This window comes from Carlito syrichta, unplaced genomic scaffold, assembly GCF_000164805.1.
Source record: "Carlito syrichta isolate Samal-C Ts95f unplaced genomic scaffold, Tarsius_syrichta-2.0.1 Scaffold307930, whole genome shotgun sequence".
Taxonomy (NCBI): Eukaryota; Metazoa; Chordata; class Mammalia; order Primates; family Tarsiidae; genus Carlito; species Carlito syrichta.
This window is the reverse complement of record NW_007252026.1, coordinates 573,823-599,417: the sequence shown is the minus strand read 5'-3', so window position 1 is coordinate 599,417 and position 25,595 is coordinate 573,823. Positions and strand designations below refer to the sequence as shown.

Here is a 25,595-nt window from a genome sequence, read left to right as displayed (position 1 = left end):
CCTGAGCCCAGCAAGTCAAGGCTGCAATGGCCATGACTGCGCCACTGTACTCCAGCTTGGGCGACAGTGATACTCTGATTAAAAAAAAAAGTTTCATATTTTTCTTCACAATAACCCAATGATAATACAATGTTACCAGACATTTATTGAGGATTTACCTCCGAGAAGAACTGTTAAAAGCTTTATACGTATTATCTTATATAACTCTCGTGACAACCTATAGATGGCTATCTCAAAGCACTGTCCTGAAGATGACATGAGATGCTATGCAAAGCCCCCAGAACAGTACCTGTCAAGGCAATGACTTGACATAGGTATCTACCATTGTCACCATTATCATCATCACCACTACCACCTCCTCCTCCTCCTCCCCATAATATTTTTTTGTGTGTTATCAGCCTCATTTTACAAGTGAGGAATCAAAAGCTCAGAGAACTTCTGTAACTAAGGCCAGCTGAGAAGAGAATTAGCTGGAGTTGGAATCTAAGTAGTTGGCCTTCAGCGTCCTACTCTTCCCATGATTTTTATAACACTTATTGCCAAAAGCTCCCAACGCAGTGAAGCAGTTTGGAACCATCCTCCCCCCACCCCCGGGTCATATTCTCAGAGAATGTGGTATGTAGAGCTCATGAAGGTCATCATCACACTTGATAAAATCAGACCTCAACTGATCTCAAAGAAGATTTCAATAAGTTTGCACATGGGTCGTGGTACCTCAGTTTTCCCAAGTGTCCATACACAAAGGATCCTTTGGAAACACTGTGCAATCAGTATTGTTTCCATAATTTGGAAAGCTTTCCTAAGACTTCACAGTTAAGTCTAATGCTGGTTCACTATCTTAGATAAAAATATATTCAGAGAGACATTAAGGTCATCTATTTATTCAGACAGTGCCTTTTCAGAATTCTACCCTTTCTCTGATGTGTGTAGACGCTCCTGGTACTGAAACAAATGTGACAGACACTGACCTATTTGGAAATGCAGCCATTTGAAATTTCCAGTCAGACGCAAATCAGTATTGTTGACTAAAGTTTGAGGTTTGAGTCACAATTCATTCAGATATTAGCACATTTCCATATGCTGCACTGAGAACTGAGGAGAAAGAAAGCTCTCAATTTGATCTAGTGTCAAGCAAATGGCCTCACGTCACTCCATGTTACCCTTAGATTCTGCAGATATTACTTCTTTAAAAAAATGGAAAACCTCAATTTTTCTCATCGATGCCATAAATGCTTATGAAAACACTCTCAGAAAAATTAAAATATTTAGACTGGAACCAGATATAAAGATTGATGGAATCAGGAAATTTAACCATGATCTCTGTCTTGCTTCTGAGTTTTTTTTTTTCTCGAGTCGGAGTTTCACTCTGTCACCTAGGCTGGAGCGCCGTGTCACGCTCACGGCCACCCCAGCGTCGACCTGCTGGGCTCTGGCAACCCTTCTACCTCAGCCTTCCAAGTAGCCAGAACCACAGGCGTGCACTACCACACCCGGCTAATTTTTTGGTTTATTGTAGAGATGAGGTCTCACTAAGTTGCTGGGGCTGGTCTCAAACCCGCCAACTCAGGCAATCCACTCGCCTCGGCCTCTGAAAGTGCTGGGGTTACAGGCTCAGCCACCAAGCCCAGCACGTTTCTGAGTTTCTTAGGAACTTCTTTTGTTTTCTGTTTGCTTGTTTGTTTTCAGTATCACAGGTCTGACAGGTCCATAGTGAATTTCTTAAGTAAGAGAACTGGCAAAATCTTTATATTTCATATTTGTATTCAGGCCTCACAAAGCCCCTGTGGAGTGAGTGAGTACTGCATAGACTAAGAATGGACTGGCAGCTGGACTCGGTGGCTCAGCCTGTAATCCCACGCCTTTGGGAGGCTGAGGTGAGTGGATTGCCTGAGCCCACGGGTTCGAGACCCGCCTGGGCAGGCGAGACCTCATGTCTACAATAAATCAAAAAATTAGCCGGGCGTGGTAGCGTGCGCCTGTAGTTCCTGCTACTTGGAAGGCTGAGGCGGTAGGATCGCCAGAGCCCAGCAGGTCGAGGCTGCGGTGGCCGGGAGTGGCCACTGCACTCCAGTCTGGGCGACAGAGTGAGGCTCCAATTCAAAAAAAAAAAAAAAGAATGGGCTGGCTTCGGTGTCTTTGGAGCCAACGATCTGTAGTGGCTTCTGAGTCCTCCTCTTCTTACTTGCAGCAGAATGCAACTGCCCAGCAGGCCAGTCTTACAGTCTGGCTCCGATCATCTCCAGAGGATCAGCATAGGAATGTTGATTTCTGTTTAATTTCACTGAACTCTGACAGATAAATATCAGGTAGCTTGCTTATTTAGTCAAGGAGTTCAGAGCCTAGATTCAATGTGAGCTTGTCAGAAGCCAAAGCCCGCAGTCCCTTTGATGGAAAGTTACAGAGTAAAATTGCTTTGTGCCCACTGAGCACAAGGGACAAAGCTGGCTGGGTGGCTCTCCCATGGCCTGCCTGTCACAGGGCGTTGGCTCTTCTGCGTGACCTCTACCCTGCTCTGTCCTCTACCCCTGGCTTTCCTGGAAGCCCTTTACCCTTTCTCTACTCACTAGGCTGGGACCATTTTCATGTGCTTTCTCGAGAGAACACCTAAAGAGCACACCGGAGCCCCCAAGTCCCCAAAACTAGATCATTTTTCCTCAATGTCCTGAGCTCTGTCCCTCCCACGCTCCTGTCTCCAGATGGAAACCTGGGATGGGGGTGGAGGGGTGCCAGAAACTCCACATTGTGTGCGATCATAGAGTAAAGGAATGCTTGTGCCCTTCCCTGGGTAGACAGGAGGCTCTCAGGGTTCCCTGCGTCCTGTGGCCTAGAGCGGGTGAATGGCCCTGTGCCTTCTCTGGGCTTCCCGCCCAGCACTGGGGCAACCCCGGGAACCTCCCACCTGGGCAGAGAGGGCCAGACACCAAGGAGTGTTCTCAGGATGCCATGATGCCGCCCCAGGGATCCTTCCCACTGGTGACTGAAGACCAGACAGGACAACTCCCCATGAGATGTCAGACTGTGTCAGCAGCTCTGGGTCCAACCCCTCCACAACACTGCGTGAACCCTGGTACTTGGATAAAACCCAGAGGAAGTCTGGCAGGGGTGAGTGGAATAATCCTGAAAGGAAGAAAATACTGCTCCCATCAGCCCTTGAGGTTGAATTAAATCCGACTAGGCAAAATAAGGTTACGGTTCTTAGACCTGTGGGCTGTGGGTTGGGTGTTGGGCTCCCTCGCCATGCACGTCTCTGGTTACTTCAGATACTGGCCCTCAGGAGTCATTGACCGAGAGCGGGGGTCAGCACACTACAGCCGGCCCACTGCCTGTTTTTCATTTTCCTGCCTGTTTTGCCAGTAACATTTGTTACAATACTCCACACCCGTCCTGCACATGCCATCCTGTTTGTGACTGCCGGCGAGCCACATGGCAGATCTGAGCCATTGCAACAGAGGGCACTGTGGTGCGAAGTCTCAATTACTAACTGTCTGGTTCTTTACATAAAAAGTGTGCCAGCTGGGCTCAGTGGCTCAGTCTGTAATCCCGCGCCTTTGGGAGGCTGAGGTGAGTGGATTGCCCGAGCCCGCGGGTTCGAGACCCGCCTGGGCAGCGAGACCTCATCTCTACAATAAATCAAAAAATCAGCCAGGTGTGGTAGCACATGCCTGTAATTCCGGCTACTTGGAAGGCTGAGGCAGAAGGATCGCCGGAGCCCAGCAGGTCGAGGCTGCGGTGGCCGGCAGCGGCCACTGTACTCCAGTCTGGGCGACAGAGTGAGACTCCAACTCAAAAAAAAAGTGTGCCAACCCTCAAGGTAGAAAATGGACCCTGCTTGGCTCCACTTCGTCCCCACCCCGGCACACTTGTTTCTTTTGCTGACACCATGAAGGCAAGGTCTCACTTCAAAATCAGTGAAAGAATTGCCTTTCTCTGCCCTTGAAATTGCTCTTATGTCCAAATCTAATTTTCCCTTCCTAAACTTCCTTAAAGAGGTGCTCTCTTCTGACTGCTTTCTCTTTTCCCTTGCTCTCTGTGACCTTGTACTTCCTTGGTGGCCTCCTGCCTTGGCTTCTTCTTTTCAGCCTTCTTTATGGTCGTCTCTCTTCCTGCCTGGCTATAAGGTTGGTGTTTTCTAAGGTTGTCCTTGGCCCACTGGTCTCAATCCATTCACCCTGTCATGTCCCAGGGTTCTGCTCAGGAGGACAAGTTTCACCGTAGAGTCCACATCTCAGGAGGTGAGCCATCCCAGGTTACTGACTTTACAGGTTTATTCCCCTGGCCTAGACAATACTGATACCATGATACCTAAATGGAACATTTGATTTTCCAATTTTTTATTCAGTACTTGATTTTCTTCCTTTGAATTAATCAATATTAGCCTTGAACAAATAGCTCAAGAGTAGAATGATCACTTAGCGAGCAAGCAATAAAAGGCATTGTTGCCTAGTGGTCAATCATACAGGCTCTGGAGTTAGATCAGAAGCTGCAGATTTGAAGCTCTTGTGTGCTGTGACACTTGGGGTAAGTCAAGCAACTTCTCATGCCTCAGTTTCCTCTTCTACAAAATGGGCATAATCTATAACATGGATGCTCAACATCACTAATCATCAGGGAAATGAAAGTCAAAACTACAGTGAGTTATCACCTCACTCCATTTACAATGGTACTATTCAAAAGTCAAAAGATAACAAGTGTGGTCGAGGATGTGGAAAAAAGGAACCCTTGCGTGCTGTTGGTGGTGGGAATGTGAATTAGAATACCCATTACAGAAAATAGTATGGAGTTTTATTTTTAAAAATTAAAGATAGAATTGCCCTATGATCCAGCAATCCCACTACTGGGTATATAGCCAAAGGAAATGAAATCAGTATGCCAAAGAGGTATCTGCACCCCTATGTTTATTACAGTACTATTCATAATAGCCAAGAAGTGGAATTATACTAAATGTTCATCAGTGGACGAATAGGTAAAGAAAATGTGATATATGTGCACACCTTGGAATACTATTCAGCCATGAAAAGAATGAAATCCTATCACTTGCAGTGACACTGGTGAACTTGAAGGACATCATGTTAAGTGCGATAAGCATGGCACAGAAAGACAAATACCGCATGATCTCAGTCATATGTGGAATTTAAAAGGTTGTTCCCATAGAAGTAGAGGGTGAAATAGTGATTATCAGAGGATAGGGAGAGTGGACAGTGGGAACAGAGATTGATCGGTGGGCACAAGGTTACAGTTAGATAGGAGGAATAAGTTCTGATATTTTATGGCACAGTAGGATGACTAGCATTAGCAATAACATGTATTTCAAAATAGCTAGAAGAAAAGTTTTTAAATATTCTCATCATAAAGAAATGATAAATGTTGAAGGGAATAGATATGCTAATTGCATTAATTTAATCACTATAGAAGGTATGCATGCATCAAAACATGGTGTACCTCATATGTATAATTACTATGTCAATCACAAATCTGAAAAAATAATATGGGCATAAAGTATGAGAATAAATAAGTTTACTACTGAAGTATAGTAAATATATCACATAAGCTATTAGCACTGACCTCCCTAAATCTCAGCTTCTTTTGAAATTAAGTGCTTGATTCTCAGGAAGATGGCAGTGGAGCCAGTCTGACTAAGTGAGTTCCAGTGTCAGTGAGTGAGTCTATGGAGAATTTTGCGGACATATCAGTTTGCAAGTGGGTGTGTGAGTGGCTGACTGGGTTCCAGCTCTGGAACAAGTGGCCAGGACTCTTCTGGTGAAGCAGCTGGTGCTGCAGCTGCTCTGCTTGGTCCTTGGCACTCCCTCGGGTGCAGAACCAAGAACCATTTTTAAAAAACTCAATAAAGCCCTTCCCAGGAAGAAACTGTCAAGAGAGACTGATGGCTCCAGGCTCTGCCTCACCACTGTAGTCCCCGACTGAACACTGGGCAGCAAGGGCTGCAGAAGGAGCACAGTGAGGGAGCCCAGAGGCAGAGCTTCACTGGAAAAGATGAAAGAGATATCCTGCCACCATCTTGAAAAGTGGGCAGGAAAGTGCTCCAGCTTGCTCACCATGGAGTGACAGATCTGACCTGATCTCTGATCAGCAGAGTAACTACTCAGGGGTTGATTGTGAACCAGAGGAAATATCCTGAAAGCACAAACTCTAAGGGGACAAGACAAGTGATGAGTCTCGGGCACCTCTACCCGCTACACTGATTCAGCTGTGGGACAAAGGGTATGGCCAAAAAAGTACAACAAAGACCTCCAAAGAGATCAGTGAGACAGCAAAGCTTCCTACCCACAGCCTTATTTCAAAATAGAACAGATTCAGAGTCCTGATCAGGGAAGGATAGAGGGCTAAGCAAACATCGGAAGGGAAATCCTCTCCCACTGTCACTGAATAATGGAACTAAGGAGAAAAGAAAGATATCTGTCACAAATGAAAAATCAACAGAGAAATACAGGTAATTCCAGTGTTACAAAGAGAAAATGCCTGAAAAATCAGACCTCAGAATTCAAACAGTGGAAGTCACCAACTACCGGCCTCAGAAAACAACAGGAATTAGAGAATGGATGGAAAAAGTGAATAAGACTCAAGAAAGACAAGATGCAACACTGAAAGAACTTGTAACAGAGATTTTGGCCATAAAAATTTTCATCCAGGAAATAAACAACAAGATGACAAGCATGGAAAGCAGAATTAATCAAACAGAAGAAAGAATCTCATAACTTGAAGACCAAAACATGGAATTAACCCAATCTGTAAAAAACATAGAAAGAAAACTCAGAAAGAAAGAACAAAGCCTCAAAAAGATGTGCTATTATATCAAGAGGTCAAACCTACAACTGATTGGTATCCCAGAAGAAGAAAGGGAAATGGAGAATACCTTGGAGCAACCATTCCAGGAGGTTATCTAAGAAAACTTTCCCCATCTCACCAGAGATGTGACCATCCAAACACAAGCAATACAGAGAACCCCTGCAAGACAACAAATGAGAAGACCAACAACTAGACACATAGTAATTCACTTATACAAAGTAGGCACAAAAGAAAAAATCCCAAAGGCAACATGACAGAAAGATCAAACTACCTACTGGGGAATCAGAATAGCAGCAGACCTATTGGACAAAACACTACAAGCTAGGAGGAGCTGAAGTCCAATATTCAAATTCCTCAAAGATAAACAATTTCAGTCAAGAATTTCCTACCCCAGACAAGCTCAGTTTCATCATCGATGGAAAATTAAAATCGTTCCAACACTTCCAATCCCTAAGAGGTTAACAAGCCTCCAGACCAGCTCTACAGGAGACATATAAAAAGGTATTAAGCATGGAAGAAAGAAAAAAAAGAATGACCACACACTTCCCAAGAGAGCAGAACACAGAATCAGCAGAGAATACATTGCAACAGCAAACTTGAAAACACACATACATCAACCCAAAAGCAAAGAGAAAACAAAGAAAAAACTTCATAAGAACCTCATGATGAGGAAAAACAATCATATTTCAATAAGCAGCCTGAACACGAATGAACTAAATGCACCACTGAAAAGACAGAAAATGGCAAGCTGGAAAAAAACCATGACCCAATAATCTACTGCATCCAGGAAATTCATCTCACCACAAGGGATGCATATAGACTCAAAGTTAGAGGATAGAAAATGAGTTTTCAGGCAAATGGATCACAAAACAAGGCAGCAGTCATGATCTTAATATCAGACAAGACAACCTTTAAGCTATCAAAAATTTAAAAAGATATGGAAGGACACTATATAATGATAAAAGGATCAATCCATCAACAAGAAATATCCATCTTAAACATATATGCACCCAACACAGGAGCACCAGCATTTAAAAAACCACTACTAAATAAACTGACAAAAGATATTGACTCTAACACTATTTTAGCTGGGGACTTAAATACTCCACTAACCACCCTAAATAAATCATTGAGGCAAAAAAATAAACAAAGAAATCTGGAACCTCAACTTGACACCTGACCAAATAGACTTAATAGATACCTACAGAACGCTCCATCCAACAACCACAGAATATACATTCTATTCATCACCACATGGAACATACTCCAAGATTGATCATATTCTCGGCCATAAATCAAGCATAAACAAATTTAATAAGATTAAAATACTGCCATGAACCATCCCAGACCACAGTGGAATAAAAATAAATACCAACACCAACAAAATTTCCCCCAAACCCACAAAGACATGGACACTAAATAGCATGATGCTAAACAACTCCTAAGACAACATGGAAATCAAAACAGAAATTAAAAGACTCCTGGAAATAAATGAAAATGAAGAAACATCCTACCCAAACCTCTGGGATGCCATGAAATCAGTTCTAAGAGGGGAATTTATATCTCTATGAATACACATCAAGAAAATGGAAAGATCACAAGTTAACAGACTAACAAATCACCTCAGTGAGCTGGGAAAACAAGACCACCAAAACTCTAACTTTAGCAGAAGAATCTAGATCACCAAAGTAAATGCCCAAATACAGGACACAGAAAATAAAAATACCACAGAAAATCAACAAACAAAAAACTGGTTCTTTGAAAGAATAAACAAGATTGATAGACCCCTAGCCAGATGACCAAGAAAAAGAGAGAAAAAACCCAAATAAACACAATCAGAAATGCAAAAGATCAAATCACAACTGACCCCGAGGAAATACGAAAGATTATCAGAGATTACTATGCATAACTTTATGGAAACAAACTTGAAAACCTACTTGAAATGGAGGACTTTCTGACATCACACAACCTCCCAAGGTTGAAACAAGAAGACATCAAGACACTAAATAGACCAATAACTACCCAAGAAATCAACTCTGTCATAAGAAAAATACCGAACATCCAATGTAATACTATAAGAAAATGACTGATGGTACTGGGAAACTATGGGGGGGGGGTGGGATTAACAGTAGCAAATATCTGTCTGGGGAAGGGGAAACACCTCTTATCAACAGGGTGCCTGAATGAAACGTAATTGTACACCTAACCCTTAACTGTACCCCACAAAACCATAATAAAAAAAAAAAAAGAAAGAAAGAAAAATACCTACAAAAAAAAGCCCTGGACCAGACGACTTTCCAGTGGAATTCTACAAAACATGCAAGGAGGAGTTGCTACCAATCCTATTGAAAGTATCCCAGGCAATTGAGAAAGACAGAGTTCTCTCCAAGTCATTTTACAAAGCTAACATCACACTGACACTCAAACGGGTACAGATTCAACAAAAAAAGAGAACTACAGGCCAATGTCCCTAATGAACATAGATGCAAAAATTGTCAACAAGATTCTAGCAAATTGGATCCAACAACACATCTCAAAAATCATCCACCATGACCAAGTAGGCTTCAACCCCAGGATGCAGGACTGGCTCAACATCCACAAGACCATAAATGTAATTAAATACATCAACAGATGTAAAAACAAGAACCACATAATTATATGATTAGATGCCGAAAAAAATTTTGATAAAATCCAGCATCCCTTCTTGATAAAAACCCTCAAACACCTAGGCATAGAAGGAACATACTTCTGAATAGTAAGCTCCATCTACAATAAACTCACAGCCAGCATATTGCTAAACAGACAGAAGCCGGAAACATTTCCCCTGAAAACTGAAACAAGACAAGGCTGCCCACTCGCACTCACCTTGTTCAACATTGTGTTGAAAGTCCTAGCTAGAGCAAATAGACAAGAGAAGGAAATAAGATGTATCCAAGTAGGAAAAGAGGAAGTTAAGTTATCCCTCTTTGCTGACAATATGATCCTATACCTCCAAAACCCAAGAAAATCTGTCAAAAACCTGATTTCATTGATAAAGGACTTTGGCAAAGTCTTGGGGTACAAAGTAAATGTGCAAAAGATGGTTGCATTCTTATATACCAACGACAAGCAGACAGAGAACCAAATAAAAAGCACAACCCCATTCACAATAACCCCACAAAAAAAGAAATACTTAGGCATCTTTGTAACAGAGAAGTCAAAGACCTTTGCAATGAAAACAACAGAACGCTGCTGAAAGAAATCCAAGAAGACACAAACAAATGGAAAAATATTCCATGCTCATGAATAGGAAGAATCAATGTTGTTAAGATATCCATTCTACCAAAGGCAATCTACAGATTCAACACAATACCCATTAAATTACCAACATCATTCTTCTGATACCTGGAAATGACAAAACAGAAATTCACATGGAAACATAAATGACCACAAATAACCAAAATAATCCTCAGCAAAAGAAACAAAGTGGGAGTTATCACACTTCCAGACTTTAAACTTTCCTATAAGTTTACAATAATCAAAACAGCCTGGTATTGGCACAAGAATAAGCATATGTATCAGTGGAGCAGGAGAGAGATTCCAGAAGCAAAACCTTAATGTCTCCACCAACTCATCTTCGACAAAGCCTCCACCAACAACCACTGGGGAAAGGAGAACACATTCAGTAAATGGTGCTGGGAAAACTGGCTGACCACATGCAGAAGATTGAAACAGGATTCCCACCTATCACCACAAAAAAAAAAAATCAGCTCTAAATGGATCAAAGACCTAAACATAAATTCTCAAACTGTAAGAACCTTAGAAAATGCAGGAGACATCCTTATGGAAATTGGAGCTGGCAACCAATTCCTGATCAAAACCCCAAGTGCCCATGCCATAAGAGATAAGATAGATAAGTGGGAACTCATCAAATGAAAACCTTCTGCAAAGCAAAAGAAACCATCAAGAGAGCAGGGAGACAGCCCTCAGAATGGGAAAAAATATTTGCCAACTGTATATCTGACAAAGGCCTAACATCCAGGTTCTACAAGGAACTCAAACATGCCAGAAGGAAAAAAACAAACAGCCCCATTAAAAATTGGGCAAAAGATGTGAATAGACATTTCTCAAAAGAAGATATACAGGCAATCAACAGGCACATGAAAAAGTGCTCAGCCTCACTAATTACCAGAGAAATGCAAATCAAATCCAAACCACATTGAGATACCCAGTAACAATAGCCATCATTCATAAAACAAACAATAATAGATACTGGCGAGGATGCAGAGAAAAAGGAACGCTTCTACACTGCTGAGGATAATGCAAACAAGTGTAACCTCTTTGGAAAACAGTGTGGCAATGTCTAAAAGAACTAGACGTTGACCTTCCATATGACCCAGCAATCCCCCTACTGGGAATACACCTGGAAGAACTCATATCAATCTACAAAAAGGATACCTGCACACTCATGTTTATTGCAGCACTATTCACAATAGCAAAAACATGGAGCCAACTGTTTTGCCCATCGAAACTGGACTGGATTAAAAAAGGTGGCACATATACACAATGAAATATTACACAGCCATAAAGAAGGACAAGCATATGGACTTCGCAGCAACTTGGATGGATTTAGAGTCTATCATACTCAGTGATCTATCAAAAAACAGAGAGCAGAGTACAAAGATCAGAGTACCACATGTTTTCACTCATAAGCAGACCCTGAACATTTACCATAATACTATAAGAAAGGGATTGGAGGCCGAGCTCAGTGGCTTAAACCTGTAATCTCGGCACTTTGGGAGGCTGAGGCAAGAGGACTGCCTAGGTCCAGGGTTTCAAGACCAGCATAGGCAACTTGGTGAGACCTTGTCTCTACAATATATCAAAAAATAAGCCAGGTGTGGTAGCACATGCCTGTAGTTCTAGCTACTTGGAAGGCTGGGGTGGGAGGATTGCCTGAGCCCAGCAGATTGATGCTAGGGTGGCCATGAGCATGCCACTGCACTCCAGCCTGGGCAACAGAGTGAGATTCTAACTCAAAAAAAAAGAAAGGGATTGGCAGTAACGGGATACTGTCTTGGACAGGGGGAGTAGGGGGAACACAGCATCAATAAGGTACCTGATCTCAAACCAGGCAAAGTGGGGCCAAAGGGAGGCCCAAACTTTACCTGTACAATGACCACTTGTATACCTAATCCTGAATTGTATCACACATCTTTAAAATTAAAAAATTATATACTTATTCCTTGCCTTTAAAATAGGCACAATAATACCTACTTTCCATACCTGCTGTAAAGACCTGAGATGATGTTTGTAGAATGCTGACCATAAGAATTAGCAGGTCATAAGCACTGAGATTTGTGGGTTCAAAAGTATTATATTGAAATTTTTCTTTCTTTTTTTTTTTTTTGAGTTGGAGTCTCCCTCGGTTGCCCAGACTGGAGTGCAGTGGCTGCTCCCAGCCACCGCAGCCTCGACCTGCTGGGCTCCGGCGATCCTTCCGCCTCAGCCTTCCGAGTAGCTGGAATTACAGGCATGCGCCACCACGCCCAGCTGAGTTTTTTGATTTATTGTAGAGATGAGGTCTCACTGCCCAGGCGGGTCTCGAACCCGCGGGCGAGGTAATCCACTCACCTCAGCCTCCCAAAGGCGCGGGATTACAGGCTGAGCCACCGAGCCCGGCGAAATTTTTCTTTTGAATCAGATTTTCAGAACAAGCTATGTATGTATGTTATTTATTTATTTATTCATTTATTTAGAGATAAGTTCTCACCAAGTTGCCCAGGCTGGTCTCAAACCCACGGGCTCAGGCAATCCTCTCATCTCGGCCTCCCAAAGTGCTGGGATTATAGGTGTGAGCCACCGTGCTTGGCCTGCATGTTATTTTCTATTTATTTCTCTCCCAGCAGGAAACATAATTTAGATTAGACTTTGTGCCTTTCCAGTCCAGGTTTTTAGCCTGCATTTTTATCTATTGAACTACCCTTTCGATGCCCTCACAGAGACCAGCATTCCCACTGTTCCCTGTCTCCATCCGATGGATTTCACAATCGCAACTCACAACCAAGATGCTTCACAAGATGAGTGCCCTCAGGTCCCTTTTAGATATGATTTCCACCAATGGTCTTAAACTTTAGCATGAAGTGCTGGTTAAATTGCAGATTCTTGGGTACCATTCCCAGAAATTCTGATCCAGCAGGTCTGGAATCCTAGAAATTCTCCAGTGATGCTGAGACTGCTGGTCCAAGGACCAGGCTAGAGTAGCACTGGTTTACACAGACAAGATGAAGTGGGCTTAGGTGATTTCAATCAGTGTCCAACAACTCTTACCAAACAACTCGCTGATAACAGGTTTATCAATAAAAGCAGAAAATAGTTGCCTTGCTATTACACTAAATAAGCAGACTCTAGGGCCACAGCAACTATAATAGTCAGTGTGCACTGAGTTGGACAATATGCAACACTTTTTCCGAAAACTTTCACATATATTAAACTTATTTGTACATTCTTTTTGTCAGTCTTTAAAAACTAATAATAGCATCCTCTATGACCATCTTATACTGGCATTCAAATTAATTGCCCTCATTTTTGTTTGTGCCCAAGATCTCATTCATAGCAAGAAGAAGGATTTATTTGTCTAGAGTGATGAGGAAATAGCAAAGGTGAGCTTCATATGTACGAGATGTATCCAGCCAGGGGATGGCCAGGCAGAGCACTGGGTGGACCAAAGTGTGGGAGAGTCCATCGTCTGAACAGAGAGAAGCAGTGGAGAACGGAAACCGCCTACAACAGTGGCAAAGGCAACCCAAACTCAAGGGACCTGAGTTTCAGTAAGACTTGAGCAGCAAAGCCACATCCTCGAATACACCTTATTATGTTATTGGTGTTGTCATTTTGTTTCTATGTAATTTTGTAAATTTGTTTCTGTTCTTTTGTTGTAGAGAAATCTTTTGTTGTATTTATATATATATATATATATATAAAAAGCATAAGCAGTTTGACAAAAGCAATTTAAGCCAATATCAGAAGCACCCAAGAAACAGCTTCCCTCAAGGAAGTCCCAAACGTAGCTCAAGTTTAAGGAACTCTATATTGTTATCATACTTTTAGTTATTTACTTTTAACTATCTCAGCAGTTCTCAGCTGAGAGATTTTGCACACTCCCCTCTAGGGGACAAATAGCAATGTCTGCAGACACTTCTGGTTGTCACAACTGGGGGGTGTTGCCAACATCTAAAGGGCAGAAACCAGGGACGCCGTGGCTAATCATCCCCTGGTATATATGATATCCCCTCACATCCAAGAGTTATTCAGCCTAAGATGTCAATAAAGTTGTTTTAGAAACCCTGGTCTATCTTTCTCTCTCATCAATTCACAGTACTAGGAGGGGCTAACTGAAATATAGATACTTTTTTAACTTGTGAAATTCACAAACTTAGGCAGAAGACTAAGCACACAGACATGAAATAATTAGAATATTATAAAAGATGGCGCTACAGATTCAGAGGGTTTAGATTAGGACCATTTCCCATAGAATGCAGATGTTTCCTGTATGGGGACTCAAGCCTCTTCATCTGATCTCTTTCTGAATTCCTATAATGAAGAGTTCATCCATTAATACCCGAGGCAGGAAGCCAATCTCACTGTTAGAACAATTTCATGATAGTGTTAGGAAATAAAATCTTGAATTAAGCCTCAAAACACGCCATCCTGGCCAGGCTCGGTGGCTCAGCCTGTAATCCCAGCACTTTGGGAGGCCGAGGCAAGTGGATTGCCTGAGCCCACGGGTTTGAGACCAGCCCAGGAAACTTGGCGAGACCTCATCTCTACAGTAAATCAAAAATTAGTCGGGCATAGTGGCGCACACGTGTAGTTCCAACTACTTGGAAGGCTGAGGCGGAAGGCTCTCCAGAGCCCAGCTGGTTGAGGCTGCAGTGGCTGGGAGCATGCCACTGCACTCCAGTCTGGGCGACAGAGTGAGATTCCAACTCAAAACAAAACAAAACAAAACAAGAAAAACACGCCATCCTGTAGGCTTCATCTTTGGGTCCAAACATTGCCCTCCAGAGTAACAGCCCAGTGGTTTCCTGAGGAGGGCCAGTACAAAGTTAGCTCTCCCTCTTCTGTGTAGGTAGACTGTTGGTTTCTCAAATCTGCCTCTAGGATGCGTATTTCTGTTTATCTGAATCCAAGTTACAGGCTTGTGGTTTTGAAAATTGGAATTGCACTTTTCTGACCAACCAACAATTCCCTCCTTAGTCCAACTCTCATTTTTCTGATCTATGACATAAGCAGGTCTCCACCTTCATAACTCTGCCAGCTCAAAAATAAAACTACTGTCATTTGATAGAAGGATTGAAGAGTAATGTTTACTTTTTGTCATTTGGAGGTGGGGAAGAATTCAGTATTGCAAAACACTGAATGCACTTTTACAAAGTAGAGTTTTTAAAAATATATTGGCTGACTAATTAAGTAAGTACAGGCGAGGAACATGGATTGACATTAGGTCATTCAGGAGACTTTTGTTCTCTGCTTCCTCTGTACCTGGCACTGTGCTGGGTGCTCTGAGTAGCAGTCGAGGTGGAGAAGACACAGTCTATAACTTCAAAGAATGCATACGTTCATTTACCTATAAAAACTTGATTCTCCTATCATTCTCAGCGTTCTATCACAGAAACAGAGAACAGACTACTGTATGTTCTCACTTATAAGCGGACCTTGAACAATTATCATAATACTATAAGAAAGGAATTGGCAGTAGTGGGAAACTGCCAGGGGAGGGGGTGTGGGATTGGCAGTTGAGGGAAACTGCCAGTGGAGGGGGGCATACCTCATGAACAAGGGTACCTGCATAAAGAACACTTGTATACCTAACCCTGAATTGTATCCCCCATCTTTAAAATAAAAAAAAGTTTAAAAAAAAAAAACCAAAAACTTGAATCTCTACAAAAAGGTTAAGGACATTTCAAAGACTACAAATGAAATCTTTTAGAATTTCTTTATAGATTGCTTTGGTTTTTAAAGTTGTTCATATATACTTCTTTTTTTTTAAATCTGTCTGTATCATACCCGTTTGTTTTGGGGGGGTTTTTTTTTTTACTAATATGGTTGTACACAATCTGATCATTTGAACTTTCAAAGATTTGAAGTGTCCTTGAACCATTCTTCTGTGATGGGTCCTCTGTTCGTTTTGGTGGCAATTGTTGGCATATGGGAACTCCAGTTAGACACACCATCCAAGAGTTTCCACTCAAGAGATAGTCCATATTCGGCTTCCCATGTCCCAGAGGCCAGCAGAGTGCCTAACACATGTTAGGTTTCCAGAAACATTTGAACAAACAAATACAGTAATAAGTAGATGAACTTATTAGTCCACTCCGTTCTTTCCTCTGAAATTTTACAAACTTATTATCTGTTCCCTCTTTGAGAGAGTAATCACATAGGACTTTGCGTTGAGTCTCTTTCCTATTCCATGTGTTATATTTTATCCATTCTAAATGAACTACAATTTTGTTATAATTTCCCCTAGAACACATATCAGACCTATGTTCCTGCTAAATGAAAATTCATTGAATATAAGCTATTACTACCTCCTTATTTCTTTCCCTCTATTTCTTCCTCTTTCTCAATGAACTAAAGTACCTGAAAATATATCTGAAAATATTTATTGAATAAAAGTCTTATTCTTCTTGATCTTAATTTTAACAGAGGGGCACTCAACAGTTTTTTTTCTTTTTTTTTAAATAAAAAGCAAAACCCAAAACTAATTCAACTTAACCCTAAATTCCCTTTAACTATGTGTGAGGTTAGGAATAGAAAAAGGTTTCTTATATCTAAGCTAAGTACTCTAACAGGCTTTTACTAGAGATCTGTGGACACCCAATAGAGGTAAGGAGGCAGGAGAGGGCAGGGACCGGGGAGGAGAAAATGGGAAATCAGCTGGGAAGAGGGAGCAGGGATTTCAACTATAAACAGAGAGCCTCAACAAGGAGAAAACTGCCAAAGATGCTCACCTTTGCACCCCTCGCAGGTCAGTGCATTGTAGTGGTATCCAGATGCCCTGTCTCCACAGACAACACACAGCTCATCCCCTTTGATCCTCCCAGCAGACGTGCCCATCCGGGGCTTCTTGGTGACGGGCATCTCTGCTACCTCCACCTCTGCCTGATAGAGAGCCTCCGCTGGCATGCGCCTGAGCTCGTATATTCCAGGAGAGTACCACTCTTCAGGCTGCTGGGGGTAGAAGCCCAGGTTGGAATAATAGGGTGATGAGGAAATCTGTGGTTGAACTTGGGGAAACTGAGCATTGTTGTATTGTGAGTACGGTTCCACTTCTGGATTCTGTCCCAGGGGACCTGCCACTTGTTCTGTTAGTACACCTGAACAAAAGTGACAAACAAACTGGAATTAATGTCATCATTCTAAAAATTAAAGAGGCAGTTTAGCATAATGGTTAGGAAGCATGGGCTCTAAGGAAAAGACTAAAATGTTTGCATAAAAATTGACAACTTTTGAACAGCATATATATTATATAACTAAATGACAAATTATAAGCTCAGAAAAATATCTGCAACATAGAAGACAGACCAAAGACTCATATCATTAATATATAAAAAGCTCTTGCAAACAAATAAGAAAGCATTCGATGACCCATGGAAAAAAGAAGAACACGAATGGGCAGTTTTTAGAAGTATAAACACAAATGTTTCATAAACATACAAAAATGTTCTCACCCTTGTCAATAATTAAATTCAGACTAAAACTGCAATATGATAGTTTTCATACTCAAATGTATAAAGGTTTTAAAACTTTGATAATGCATGCTGTTGAGAAAACAAATTTTTTTTTTTTTTTTAGTTGGAGTCTCACTGTTGCCCAGACTGGAGTGCAGTGGCCACTCCCAGCCACCGCATCCTCGACCTGCTGGGCTCTGGTGATCCTTCTGCCTCAGCCTTCCAAGTAGCTGGAACTACAGGCGCACGCTACCACGCCCGGCTAATTTTGAGAAAACAAATATTTTTAGAGGGCATTTTGTCAATATCTTCTGGTATTTAAAACTTGAACGCCCTTTTAACACAGCATAAACTTTTCACTGCTAGAAAATTTATTTTAGAGATATGCCTGAACCTGTATGAAAAAATGTTTTTGTAAAGATATTCATTTGCAGCAACTTTGTAAGAAAAACAACTTGGAAAAACTCTAAATATCCATTCATAGGAGTCTAGTTAAGTAAATGTGTTATATCCATACACTGAAATATTACGTATATGAGAAGCAATTATTTAGATCTCTATGTGCTAATATGGAAAGGTTTCTACAACATGATGCTATTTGAAAAAAGTGAGCTATATAATACAATGTGTATATTCACATGGGTATTACAAAAAACAGTGTGAGTGTGTGTATGTGTTTGTCCAAAGTAACTGTTTGCATGATACAAAAGAAACTAAATGGTGGTTGAGTGTGAGAATGACATTATTACAATATTTTCTGGGGTAGGAGGTTGAACAGTTTTTTACTGTGTATAATTTTTGTCATGTGCATGTGTTCTTTTATAATAAAAAAAAGAAGGAATTTTTGAAAAAGCTCAGTACCTGGGATCTGTCTACCTGGATTCAAATTCCTGCTCTGTTACTTACTATCTGTGTGCAGCTGGTAATGTAATCAACATCTTTAAGTCAAGTTTTCTTTTCATAAAGCAGGGAATAATAACGTCTACTTCACTGGATTGATATAGGGATTGCATGAGACAATGCATGCCAAGTGCTTTGCTAAATGTTTGGCACACAAGAAGCGCTCCATGAATTATAACTGACGTTGAATAATAATTATTATTACTACTGCCATTATTATTAAAGGAATTCCTTATTTGGAAAACCTCCAGGTAACAGAAAACTGTCAGGTTATAAAAATGCTTCTATTTCCTGGAAACATTAACTATGGCTCCTTAGAAAATAGAAATATTCAAATTATGCAGAACACTAAAAAATTTAATAGACATAAATAAAATTTAATAGACACAAAAGTGTGCAGATGTGTCTGGTTCCTCAAAGCATTGTCAGACAACCCTGGACCAAAATTCCAACTCTTATGAACAGTGGGACTTTGAGCAAATTACCCAAACTATTGATGAGCCCCAGTTTTTACAGCAGCAACTTTACAATGAAAACTTCTATAGCAGCCGAGCTCGGTGACTCAGCCTGTAATCCCGCGCCTTTGGAAGGCTGAGGTGAGTGAATTGCCTCAGCCCGTGGGTTCGAGACCCGCCTGGGCAACTTGGCGAGACCTCATCTCTACAATAAATTAAAATGAGCCGGGCATGGTAGCGCGCATCTGTAGTTCCAGCTACTTGGAAGGCTGAGGCGGAAGGATCACCGGAGCCCAGAGGGTCGAGGCTGCGGTGGCCGGGAGCGGCCACTGCACTCCAGTCTGGTTGACAGAGTGAGACTCCAAGTCAAAAAAAAAGATAATATCTATAACAGGCAACCCCTTCAGGTCCTCTCCCACTGTGGGGGTTATTCTGTCCTCTCAATAAATCCTGCTTTCAAAAAATAAGATAAAAAAATCTATAGCAAGGGCAATGTGGAGAATTGAGTGAGATAATACAGATTCCCAGAGCATCATCTGAACCCTGTGAAGTCACATGTGTTCTGGGATGCAGAATTTTATGAAGTTTAGACCAGAATGCAGTGCAATTTACATGTTATATAACACTCCCAGAACAGGCTGGAACAGAACCCATGATCAAACACAGCAACATTTTTCCACAGTGAAATACATGAATATTCACACTAAGTGCAATAAATAAAAACCTTAAATAGTTTCGCATCCATTCAGGTCAGGTTCTGCCACCAAAAGAGTTTTTGCCAAACGTTTTAGAAAAACACTGGTTTTTCAGGGCTTTCGGAATCTGGAATTGGTGCTTGGGATCGTGGACCTCTAAGTGCACACGTGAAGAGTGAATGCTTTTTGTAGTGCTTCTAAGATGGCTGATACTGTCCTCATAATTGTCACTATTCCATTTTTGGTAGAAAGCTTTTATTGAGTTCTTCTTAGTGTCTGGCACTTGTGTATTCTCATTTATTTCTCACAAAATCCTATGAGGTAGGGAATATCATTAGCGCCTGCTTACAGCTGAGTGCTCTTGGAGCCCAGAGAAGTTTAGCAACTTCTCTCTTCCTACTTGAGTAGCTGACATTTGAACCATGGGAATTTCACCTCAAAGCCCACGTGCTGGATCCCTGCTCCGGGTTAATTTCAGACACGTGATGCTTCAAAAACACGATGGTCAAAGCCTTTCTCATCCTCGTCTGCCTGCACTTGCACCTGAGTTCCTCCCTCGACAGCCTCTGCTTGTGGCCTGCGAGGCTCTGCACAACCGTGCCCCGCCCTTCTTTCCCAGTCATTGCCACCAAGAACTTCTTCTTACGAATCTCCACTCAACTCTGAATCTCCCTGTAGGTACTGTTTCTCTTGGGAAGTTTCCCTGAGAGAAGAGGTCCCTCGGTCCCTAGGAGTCACAGTTCCGAAACGAGACATGCAGTGTTCAAAAACCATCTCTTACCATCCGCCATGGGCCTCTCCTTTGCTTATCTAAGAGAAGTTTCCATGCTAGATGATCTTCTAGTTCTGCTTTACAACCAAAAGCTCCATCATATATGACTAGCAGTTTATGAACATTCCATTTATGAATGCTAGAACTCATTGCTTTTCTGCAATGCAAAGTGGAGTCAACACATACTAAATGTTGTTGAAAAGAATTATTTCTGCTTTTGACCCAGAAAATGATTGACAGAGCACACAGGATACAGTATCTGTCCAAAACTCAATCTCCCTTTTCATGGCTGGTTTATCCATATCAAGCCTCCCCCAAAATCAGTATATCTAACGGACAAAAAAAATTTTGAGGCAGTTGACGGAAACTGCTAGGGGAGGGAGGGGCACACCTCATCAACAAGGGTACCTGCACAATCAGAGTTTGTATACCTAACCCTGAATTGTACCCCACATCTTTAAAATAAAAATAACAACAATAACAGTAATGCATTTTTGAAATGGTGCTTTGTCTTATGACCACAAAATGGAAGAAATTGTTACACACAAAGAAGAAACATAAGCAAAATCCGAATCTGTTTCATCACTTATTTCTTAAGTGAACAGGACTGAAAAGAACTAAAACGTGTTAAAGCATTCATTTCACTTACATCTAGCTTTTTTTTTTTTTTTTTTTCTTGAGTTGGAGTCTCACTCTGCCGCTCCCGGCCACCGCAGCCTCGACCTGCTGGACTCTGGCGATCCTTCCGCCTCAGTCTTCCAAGGAGCTGGAACTACAGGTGTGCGTTACCACACCAGGCTAATTTTTTGATTTATTGTAGAGATGAGGTCTCGCCAAGTTGCCCAGGTGGGTCTCAAACCCGCGGACTCAGGCAATCCACTCACCTCGGCCTCCCAAAGCGTGGGATTCCAGGCTGAGCCACCGAGCCTGGCCTACATTTAATCCTTTGGCCTATCTTACTCCCTTAATGCCTCGCTCCCCCAGTGTCTCACTGCCACAGGCCTGAAGTAACTTGCCCAAGGTCAAACAGCCAACGGAATCTGGATTCCGTAGAATCCAAGGAAATGTGTAAGTTTTTTCTCCTCACATGACAATTCCAAGATCCTGAGCATTATTTCAACAAAACAATTATTTTCATAATCAAGAAACAAAATAGAGTCTGACTCAAGAAGGATAATATCAATGTTATTTTACTCTTCACTCTCCACAGTCACCTAGATTAAAATGGAAAACTTCACAAAGATACAGATAGTTCATATACATATAGCTTATGCTAAAACAATAAAATATGGCCCAAAATGTGAGAATGGTGTCCACTAATGTTAAATAATGCCTCTATTCTCAAAGCACATCCACTTCTAGGATTTCACAGTGTGTTCCCCCAGGTCTCCATCAAGTAGACAGGTCGATACGGGCACCTTATAACCAAGGAACTGGCATGACCAACATAGAAAATACTGTTGAGTATAAAATATGGTTGTTGAGAAAATGTTTTTGTAGGCTCCTGATTTTGATAATAGTTAACTGATAGTTAATAAGTAATTATTAACACAGAGTCGGTCTTGATGATAGAGGTGCCAGAATAGTTCTTTCAACATAAACATATCGCTATAAGCACTTGCTATTTACAGATATATTACTACTTTATGTATTTATTACATATATGCAAACACTTGCTATTTGGCAGACATGGTGTCAGGCTCAAAGAATACAACAATGAACAAGACATCTGAGGTCCCAGGCTTTCTCTTGTTTGAGTGTTTGGGGAGGGGCATGTCTAGGGACGGACAAAATCAAGTCAGCAAGTGCAAAATTATCGGATAGAGAATAAGATGTGGAGAGGATAGAAGAAGGTAAACTTTATAGCGTATGCTTTCTGAAAAGGTAAATGTAGCTCTAGTTGAGTAAAATTTAAAGTGACAATGCATATTAAGATTTGGACTTATGAGGTCTTTGGTTGGTTTGTTTTTTAGCATCATTCTATCATGGAGTATGAGAATTTAGACTCTTTTATGGCAGGAAATTTTCCACAAGAGTTTGGGAAAGAGTTCTTAAATGGGAACAAATTAATGGACTCCAGGAGAGTCTGGGAATACCTGCAAAGAAAGAAAATCCTTCTGGACAGAGGGTCTCTAGCTTTCAGTAGATTCTCTAAAGAAGTGCCGTCTACGGGAACTTTCTGAGATGACAGAAGGTTCTATGCCTCTACCCATATGGGAGCCCTAACCACACGGGATGAGAATCTCTGAAATGTGACTAAGTGATACTGAGGAATCAAATTTTGAATTTTATTGACTTCTTAACTAAAATGTAGAGTTAAATATTAGACAGTGTGGCTCTGAGGCATTTAATGGTTATTGTTGAACCGAAGTTCCGGCCTTCCTTTCTCTCCTAGTGCGCAGTTTCCTGACTAGGTGACAGGCTCCCCTTGTGGAGTTGCCCGCTGTACCTGGCACCAGGCCTGTGTGACGTGGTCCCTGTCCCTGCCCTGTCAGCTGATCAGCAACTCTGGGAGGACTGCCCCAGCACTTCAAGTGGAATTAATCTCTCCTACCTCTGTACACACCTCTACTACGGCACTTATCAGAAGCAGGTCCAGTCGTTTTTGTTTATTTACAGGCTTATCTTCTATGCTAAACCTGAGGTGGTGTGAGACTACTCAAGAGTGCCCTACTGAGCAGACAAGTCTGGACTCAGTCCACTCGCAACTTGCTAGGTATATGAACTTGGGAAAGACACTGAACTTCTTTCAGCTGTATACGTATTTGTAAACACTTACACATACATATGTAGGTACTTTATAAAGCTGGAATGATATCGTACCTATGTGAGAACTATGATAAGGGTGAACTGTGACGAAGAATGCCAGCTGCACAGTGGCCAACACAACATAGACATTCAACATTGTCATTGTTTAGTCAGTCTGTGACCTCCTTTGGGGAAAATATTAGACTCCATTCCCTTCTTTTCATTTCCGGCATCTAACACAAGGCCTGCCACGAAGTCAATGTTTACTAAATGTTTGCTAAATTGAAGTGAATGGAAAATTTGCTTCCCAAACTTTCAACCAGTTTCCGTTTTGCATACGGTGTTGGTCACTTTTAAACATCACATTTAAACAAACTATTGTGCTACCACATCTATGACAAAAAAAAAAAAGATATGTTGACAATTGCAATGACTGTAAAAATAATTCGTTTTTTTTTGCTGGAAGTTTAAAAGGCGAGTTTCTGTTTTGAGAAAAATATTAAAATAGTATTTTTATGTGTGCTGTGTTTTAATTATGATCTATGTTTTAATTCAGGGAAAACCAATAGCCTAAGCCTAAAGCCTAGCTCTTTCCTCATCTGATTTACCACAGATTATTTGGAGAAATCTGCTCAGAAAACAGTTCGTTAAATTTGTTTCTCAACCTCTTTTTTATTTATTTATTTATTTTTTACCACAATCCATAGTCTGAGGTACATTTTACATCATGAGGCCATACACAGTTACACATACATAACTGATAATAACACATGCCTTTACTTCTTGTGTGGAGCTCTGGTATTTCCATTCTCTTATGTTCTATTCCAGTTTTTAATGCTGCTTCTAGCCACTAATAGATTCCATCATTCCCTAGGATCTGAGGCTTGCCATTTTAAAAACACTGCCTTAAATAACGTATGTTAATATGGTTTTTCAAGTGTCCATTGACATTCATGCTAGAACTGTCTTACTTTGGACTTGAAAGAATGGTGCTAATTTGACATAATATTCCATGAAGTTAGGGAAAACATCCCAATAAGACACTTGCCTACTTAGAACCCTATGAAAATTATCCCACCCAATATCCCACGCTAGCCTTCCGGCCTGGCTGAGCCGTCTCTGACAGAGTTGCTAGCATCTCCAACAAAAGTTGCCCACGTTTTGTCAGTCCAGCTGCAAAAGCTCGAGCCAAGAGCAACTGTGAACAGTGTCCTACCTTTAGTGGGCTTCAAGCTCATCGTGTCCGTGAGAAATGCTGGTGGTGTGCAGCTGTGATGAAGACTACTCTGAATTGGATTTTCTAGCCCCTGAAACTGCATTACCATTCTTAGCTCACTCACAGCAACTGAAAATGGGACTAAGTAAGGAGTGAGAGAGGCCAGAGGTTGTGTGGCTTACTGATTAACTTCATTACAGAGCAGAATATTTGTAAATGTTTATGAGAAAAGTCCTCGATGCCAAATTACCTAGTAAGCTGGAAACCAGTCTCTTAGCTAAACATTTTCGGGGAGCACTTTTCCAGTTTAAGAACTTTTAGAGAGTAGATTTCTGTTTGGTGGCTCTAAAACTGGGTTTGGAGGTCAAATATCAAGCTCTAGGTCTTAACATTTGCTCCTATCAAAAGGCTGCATAAAGATATGATTTTATAATGTTAGCAAGTATTCAAACATAATGTTTAACAGAGCGAGGTTGGTAGCCAACCGACCTGGCCAACTGTTGGATCCAGGTTATAGGTTGATTTATGCCCCCTACAAATTAACACAGATGCTCCTTGACTTACAATGGCGGGGACACATTCCCATAAATTTGTCCTAAGTTAAAAATACATTGGAGCCGGGCTCGGTGGCTCAGCCTGTAATCCCGCGCCTTTGGGAGGCTGAGGTGAGTGGATTGCCTGAGCCCGCGGGTTCGTGACCCGCCTGGGCAGCGAGACCTCATCTCTACAATAAATCAAAAAATCAGCCGGGCGTGGTAGCGCATGCCTGTAGTTCCGGCTACTCGGAAGGCTGAGGCGGAAGGATCGCCGGAGCCCAGCAGGTCGAGGCTGTGGTGGCCCGGGAGCGGCCACTGCACTCCAGTCTGGGCGACAGAGTGAGACTCCAACTCAAAAAAAAAAATACATTGGATACACCTAGCATACCAAACATCATGCTTAGTTCAATCTAGCTTAAACATGGTCAAAACGCGTACAGAGCCTACAGTTGGGCAACATCGTCTAACACAATGCCTACTTTATAATAAAGCGTTGACTGTCTCATGTAATATACTGAAAACTATGCTAAAAGCAAATCTCTTTTGCACCATCATAAAGTCTGAAAATCATATTGAACCACTGTAAGTTGAGGATGTATATATGTTGAAGTCTTAAACTCGAAACTCAGAATGAGACTTTATTTGGAAATAGGGTTATCACAGAGGAAATCAAATTAAAATGAGGATTAGGGTGGGCCTTCATTTAATACGACTCATACCCTTATAAAAGCAGGGAATTTAGACACAGAGCCAGACA

The 25,595-nt window shown here is 41.5% G+C and overlaps 1 protein-coding gene across 2 annotated transcripts in view; it reads right to left on the bottom strand.

Moving 5' to 3' along the window:
• NR1H4 (nuclear receptor subfamily 1 group H member 4) overlaps positions 1 to 24,434 on the bottom strand; it is a 59,967-nt gene extending 35,533 nt beyond the window's left edge. Inside the window, exons 1-2 of one of the 2 annotated variants that reach the window (XM_008064690.2) lie at positions 24,303 to 24,434; positions 16,797 to 17,162 (exon numbers count right to left, since the gene is read on the bottom strand). In XM_008064690.2, the coding sequence (XP_008062881.1) occupies positions 16,797 to 17,162; positions 24,303 to 24,411 (475 nt within the window). In that variant the 5' untranslated portion in view covers positions 24,412 to 24,434. The remainder of the gene's footprint in view (positions 1 to 16,796; positions 17,163 to 24,302) is intronic. The other variant, XM_008064691.1, reaches the window with a different exon arrangement.
• Positions 24,435 to 25,595: the final 1,161 nt, after the last annotated feature.